Raw genomic sequence first — 7,199 nt, 5'->3', positions numbered from 1 at the left:
ACTTACTAATGAAGATCAAAGACCACAGCCTTCAGTATGGATTGCACCTCAACATAAAGAAAAGAAAAATCCTTGCACCTGGACTAATAAGCAACATCATGATAAACAGAGAAAAGATTGAAGTTGTCAAGGATTTCATTTTACTTGGATCCACAATCAACAGTCATGGAAGCAGCAGTCAAGAAATCAAAAGCCCCATTGCATTGGGCAAATCTGCTGCAAAGGACCTCTTTAAAGTTTTGAAAAGCAAAGATCACCTTAAAGACTAAGGTGTGCCTGACCCAAGCCATGGTGTTTTCAATTGCCTTCTATGCATGTGAAAGCTGGACAATGAATAAGGAAGACAGAACAAGAATTGATGCCTTTGAATTGTGGTGTTGGCGAAGAATATTGAATATACCGCGGACTGCCAGAAAAATGAACAAATCTGTCTTGGAAGAAGTATTACCAGAATGTTCCTTAGAAGCAAGGTTGGTGAGACTAGGTCTCACATTCTTTGGACGTGTTGTCAGAAGGGATCAGTCCCTGGAGAAGGACATTGTGCTTGGTAAACCAGAGGGTCAGCAAAATGAGGAAGATCCTCAAGGAGATGGATTAACACAGTGGCTGCAACAATGGGTTTAAGCATAACGACTGTGAGGACGGCACAGAACTGGGCAGTGGTTTGTTCTGTTGCACATAGGGTCGCCAAGAGTTGGAACCAACTCGGTGGCACCTAACAACAACAACATACAAATAAGGTATGTGGAAACTGTGATTGTTGGCTTACGTGTCAACTTGGCTAGGCCATGGTTCCCAGTATTACATGGTTGTCCTTCATTTTGTGATCTGGTGTAATTATCCCAATTATCCTCCATTTTATGTGTTGTAAATCCTAATCTCTATACGTGTTAATGAGGCAGGGTTAGTGTGGGGTGTATCTTGAGTCACAGGCTTGCAGGAGGGCACGACTAAAGTCCTACCCTTGCTCAAGTTATGCCCTTCCCTGGGGTGTAGCCTGAATCCAAGGTATATATGTAGGTGCTCTGGCAGGGCTCTCTTTCTCTGCACCTAGATCCTGTATCATTGTCTGACCTCCATTTCTTGGGCCTTGAGCCAGTGGCTTGCCATCTTTCCTCATGATTCTGGGCTTCACCAGCTTATGCAGCCCGATGGGCCAGCAGTCTATCATTTGACCTGATTAGCCAGCTTCTGCAGCCTTGTGAGCCAGCAGTCTGTCATCTGGCCCACTGATTTGGGTTCATCAGCCCCTGCAGCCATGTAAGGAGAAGCCTACACCTGACCCATGGCCTCCACAGCCACGTGAGCCGTTGCCTTGATACAGTTTGTGAGTTCTGTGAGACATGGCAGTGAATTACAGAGCCCAAAGACAGGAAGGAAAGTGCTGAGGAGTGGTTGACATTAAAGATGATGGAGTGGTACAGCAATGTGGAAACGTTGGACATTTGGGACATCTTTAACCTCCACTTCATAAGAACTGTCTTTGTGCTGATCCTTAAAAAACAGATTACTCATTTACCGCATTTGACAATGTGCTGTCTTCTGGATGCTTAGACGGTCATGTAGCACATTGTGTACATAAAAAAGCATTCGGAGTATTTTTAGATCTTTACATTTTTTATTTCAAAACATTAAATTTCATATTGGTTAACACCTACTTTTAAACAGAATGATGCATTAATTAAATGCCTTGTCATAACTGTTATAAGCTCTGTTAGAAAAATAAACATCTCACCACAAACTACAGTGTCAGCTCCTTAATAAATACATCAAATGGAAGTTAGTAGTCAGAGTTATATGAACAGGTTCATAGTATGTGAAATTACCATATCTACCAATTTTTCATATTTAAGTCAATTTAACTTTACTTAATTCAAAGCTGGAAATGATAAGAAATATGTTTAATGAGAATTTATTTCTTAGACCTATTTTATATTCAAATATTTTCATTTAAAAATACATTCTATATTAAATTTGTTTTTACAAAGGCAGTACATAGTAAGTGAAACAAAGTAATGTTACTGATAATTTAAAAACATTATTTATTTCAGAGGTTTAAAAACTTTAAAGAAGTAGCTGGTAAATGTAAAATAGTTTTCAAGGTATGTTAAATATATGCAAAATGAATTTCTATATTAGTATGTGCAAATTTATTTCTTCTGATAATTTAGAATTAAAATATTTTATACTCAATATTCTTAATATAATCTATATACCATACTTCTCATTGTGTATAATTCTTTTCAAAATCACATGTATCTGTGGGACTGTGTAAAGTCAAAAGGTTTTTGTGTAAATCACATATTTTCCATTCTTGAAGACTGCAGTGGTATTTTATATTGTTGCATCAGACATTTTTAACTTAAGAAGTAGCTTGCAGAGGCTAGAAACCTGATTAACGGAGTTAACTTACAAAGATAAAATTTTATGCAGAAAAGTATTCCAGGTAGACAAAAGAGTAGTGTTATTACTCTCAGGTATTTCATTAACAGCTGCCCAGATGGCTGAATAATTGTGTCATATAATTCAAATAACTTAAATATACAGTTATATGGTAGTCATTACATGGGCTTAAAGGTAACTTTATCAGAGCCAAGAAAAAAATCAAATGAGAAAACAGAAGTGATTAAAAAAAAAAAAGAAAGAAAGTCGGAGGGTCAAGAGAAACACTGCTTTCCACAGCACAGGTTGGTTGTATCATTTTTTCTCCCCTTATGGACATAAAACATCTAAGATGCTGAAAAATCTAATTATGATGGTTTTATGTAATATTTTTCCAGTTTCTCTGTTTAAAACTGAGATGATCACATAAAAAAGAATCCCTTAGAAAGGAACTGAAAGAATCAAGAGTTGTTCCCAAATCTGACAGAAACCTACCGATTTCCGTCAGTTAACTTCGGGTTGGCTAAAACCACAGCCACCAGCAAAAAGTATAAATAAGAACCTGAAAGAGCATTTATAACCAAAAATCAGCAGGATCTGAGCTCGTATAAGACTGCTGGGCCCCATTTTGCATTGTATGTGACCCAGCTGCACGGAAAATTGGCTTCACGTGTTGTCATAAATGGATTCTCAATTATTTATTAGAAAAGGAACACCCCATACCCATATATATGTTTGAAGATGAATTAGTGTAATATTTATTCACACACAACTCTAAACGCTGTACCTAAGATGCCAACAATTCCAAGTTACATCACAATTTCAGAGATGTTAACTCCAAAAAGTGAGTGTCTTAGAATCAATGAGATTGAATATGGATATGTATAATCAATTAAGCATAATACATTTGCAATAGAGGAATTATAAAAAAAAATGATTCTAAAGAATGCTAGTTCCATATTCCTTTAAAAAATATGTTTGCATCTCATGAAATAGAGTTCTTAAGGTCAATACAGATAAGGATAGTCTTAAATTAAATATTAAGAGTAAGTAAACAGAATACAATATGCACATGATTGAACTCTCAAGAAGCTGTATTTCACTTGAGACTTTTGTGAAAACTTACATATCTCAAATCTTTCAAAATTGAAAGGAATTCAAACAATTGTGAAAATTTAAAATTCTTAGTTTTTCATTGGTCTGTCTTCGTTCAGGAGCATAGAGTCAACTGAGTTTTAAAATCAATAAAAGACGTTTGAAAATAAACAACATCATACCATTACATTCAGCTATTTTTCACAATTTAACTTATTGAGCTTGAAGCTTTAGGGCACTCTCTTGGGATCCGCAAGTGGAAACAAAGGTGTGAAGAAAGGAAGGAAACATTTACATTGAATCTTACCTAGGTTACCAAATCCCATGAGGAATTAAAAAAAAAAAAAAAGCTTAATTATAAGGAGAGAAAATTTCAGTCTATAAAAACCACATTTCAGTGTCTCACGGATGCCTGTTGTTACAGATATAAGTATCTCCAATATGGGTTAAGTAAATATTATAAAATTATTTGAAACTTACTCTCTGGTGAATTGTCACCTCGGATGTATTCACTAACTTTATATTTTCAGTTTTGAAAAATTTGCCTCTAGAGATTTCTACTCTGTTTAACCTTAGTTTTTTTTTTTTTGGAGGTGGTTAGCTTTATAAAGCCAAAGATGAATTAAACACAGAACATAATCAGATTCTTAGTGAATTTTTGAGTCTTTCAGAGAATGTCTATGGCTTAATATTAAAAATTTTCCAAAAATATATCAAATGTTTATAAATGCACACATACTGCAGTATAAGAAATAAAATGCAGTTATATTGTAGTGTATATATGACACATTTCTAGATCATTACATACCTTAGAGCACAAAAATGTTGTCATACCAAAAGTGTTATTCAAGTTCTTGATTTTGCTAACAATTTAAAATTTCATTAATTGTGTTTAATATCAATGAATCTCAAAAGGCTCCTTTTGTTATATTAGTTGAAAATAGGCTCTATTTACATAAATTACTAAATCTAAGAATACCCTGTTTTCCCTTCTCTTTTAAATTAATTCTAACTAGTCAAATATTAATTCTCTTCTTACAAACCATTAAACAGGAAAACATGAATGATTCAAGTAAAATGTAAGCACTAAGATCTTTAAGAATTAGATCATTAAGTAAAAAGAAAGCACAAAACATCACAAGCGTAGCTACAATCATCATCTAGCATTGAAACGCCTATCAGGAAGTTTGTCCCTTCCAACCATAACAGCCTTGGCCTCTTACAAAGTTAGTGCAAACTAACGAGGGTGTAAAAAATATGAAGCCTGGATTTTTCAGGGTTTCATTTTATTATGCTCTTTTGAATAATTTATTCCACATGGAAATTATTTTATGAACATTGCAATGCTCATTTTATAAATCATCAGCATTTAAATTAATGGATATATTCCAAATTCTCCTTTCATGGGAGTTGTCAGGCATCCATTTATTTTTCTTTTCAAAAAAGATGTTATGTGTGATAGGTAGGCTGCAAAACGTGATTTTTACATTTTCCTTGGTGATCAAAGGTTTCTTACACAAGTGAGTCACAGTACTGAATCATGTCAAAGTCTCCAATCTCTCATTTTGGGAAGGAAATGCAGTTCAGTTTAGCGTTATGATTGTCTGGCTGTGGGAGACAGCTAGTGGAGTATCTGTGTTTGTTGGCTCCAGAACAACTTATTCCAAGCTTTTCACTCCTCTTTAGGGCTGAATATGGGGTGGGTGCTAGTCTTCATTAAGACGCAAATATCTAGCACTTTGATTAACTCAAGTGATGGAAGACAGCAAATGTGGGGAGTTAATTATAAGAAGATATTTTAAATAAATTCCTTCGTCGTCATAGGCACTGTTCTGTATTGCACACAGGACTGTTGGACTGCTATCCAATCAAATCAGATTTAAGGAGTCAACAGGGATATGGTAATTGTGAAGAAGTTTCCATTGAAGAACAGTCAGAAGCTTCCTGCCTCTCTATCAAGTTCTGGAGTTGAGCATTGCACCACTCAGGGGAACAAGAAGCGCTGTTGACTCAAGCAATGTGTGAGTAGGTTCCCCTAGAGTTATGTCAAGCTTAACTAAGTCTCTTAGTCTTGTTATCACAAAAGTAGGAAGCTGGTTATGGGAAATTCACTTTGAATTACTCTTCTCTATTTGGTTTTCAAACTTTCACATGCTCATATACTTAAGATCTCAGTAAATTACCTTGAAAATACTTGTCCAATTGAATATTTTAAAGATTCAAGAGGTAGCATGATAACTGTGCAATGAACACTGGCCTGGCAATATGACAGACACCCTTTTCTAATGCTGCTACTTATCATTTGGGTGTTTTTGGAGAAACCATTTATACTTTGAGTCTCAGTTCTCTGACTAACCAAAAGGCAAATTAGCTTATTTCTAAGGTATCTTCTACCATCCTCTAACTTTATACTTTCATGGATTCTGGTGAGATGGGATGGATCAGGGAAATATTGTCCTTAGGCTGTGTTGAAGAACAAAAATAATATAGCTTTTGATTAGAAAAATGCTGATATCTATTTGGAGTTAAAATCTAAGAAAATTCATTCAAAAGTGTGGCACTTTGCTTGATGGCAGAGTTTCTACATATCTTGTGAATTTCAGCTTACTGATTAGATAAGTGAGCTGTTGAAACAACTTATCCAGTTTACCAGGTAAGAAGGTACAAAACTCCACATCCACAAACAATGAAGCTATTCAGGTTCTGATGATAATTTACAGTGTCCCTTATTAAGTATTCAGCTTTAAAAACCAGTATTTTCATAAAGTGACATTGTATTATTAGGTTTTTATGGCAGTAGTAACTTAGCACTTATTTAGTCCAGTCATCTGTGACATATATAAACTTATCCTGTAAGAAAGAAGAACCAAATATAAAGACAAAGAGGAGAGGAGGTTGGAGTTAGTATCCCTCTTATGAAAAAAGAAAGAAAGAAAGAGAACATAAACACACATGCATAAAACTACTTTCAAAAGCAACATCCCTTCCTGTGAGACCAAGAGTCTATCTCTTCTTCTCTGGAACAAGTGAAACGCTCACCATTTATTCATCTAGCTGTTCTTGTCTATTCAATGCCAACTGCTGAAGTGTTTGGCAAAATTAGTACAACTGATTTTTTTTTTTTTTTTAAATCCACATACATGTTCAGTGCAGGAAATACTGTACCCTTGTAGTGACAAAATGCTGAACTTCTCACAGCATTGTCTCTCTCTGGGAAGCTAGGAATGGCAGGTACCTGTAAAGTGTAATCAGTGCTCTTCAGATGACCTACATTCTATGCTGATCTAAATAAGTTATATATTACAGTAAAGTGCTACCACGACACTAGTCTCAAACAGTAGTAAGACATTATTCTCTGGAAATTTCAGCAGCTACGTGAGTCACGTGAAGATGAGGATGCTGTCAGTCTTCATTCGAGTGAACAACCAGCAACTGGTATGACCTTGAACATTTTGACTCCTCCTGTGACTTTTAAAATGAGAATTTTTAGGAGCAATCATTTAATGTCCAGTTTCTCACAAAGTACTTTCTACCTTCTTTAGAAGTTGCAACGGAAAGTTTCATGAGCATTTAATTTGCTGATATCTATTTTTATTTCTTCAGGCTTCTCACGTCGATAGGTTACTGCTCTTGTGCAAACACTATGCAGAATCAACTTATCCTTATGGAGAAGAAATATTACTGTTAATTAAAGACCGAAATACTACAACTCGACAATAACA

The 7,199-nt window shown here is 35.1% G+C and overlaps 1 protein-coding gene across 3 annotated transcripts in view; it reads right to left on the bottom strand.

The window, feature by feature from the left end:
- Nucleotides 1–217: 217 nt before the first annotated feature.
- Nucleotides 218–7,199, bottom strand: part of ITGB8 (integrin subunit beta 8) — a 99,174-nt gene continuing 92,192 nt past the window's right edge. For 2 of the 3 annotated variants that reach the window (XM_049893290.1, XM_049893291.1), the window contains exon 13: nucleotides 218–7,138. In XM_049893290.1, the coding sequence (XP_049749247.1) occupies nucleotides 7,016–7,138 (123 nt within the window). In that variant the 3' untranslated portion in view covers nucleotides 218–7,015. The remainder of the gene's footprint in view (nucleotides 7,139–7,199) is intronic. The other variant, XM_049893288.1, reaches the window with a different exon arrangement.

Source organism: Elephas maximus, chromosome 8 (assembly GCF_024166365.1).
Source record: "Elephas maximus indicus isolate mEleMax1 chromosome 8, mEleMax1 primary haplotype, whole genome shotgun sequence".
NCBI lineage: Eukaryota > Metazoa > Chordata > Mammalia > Proboscidea > Elephantidae > Elephas > Elephas maximus.
Note: the sequence above shows the minus strand (reverse complement) of the source record. Positions and strands in the feature narration are given on the sequence as shown.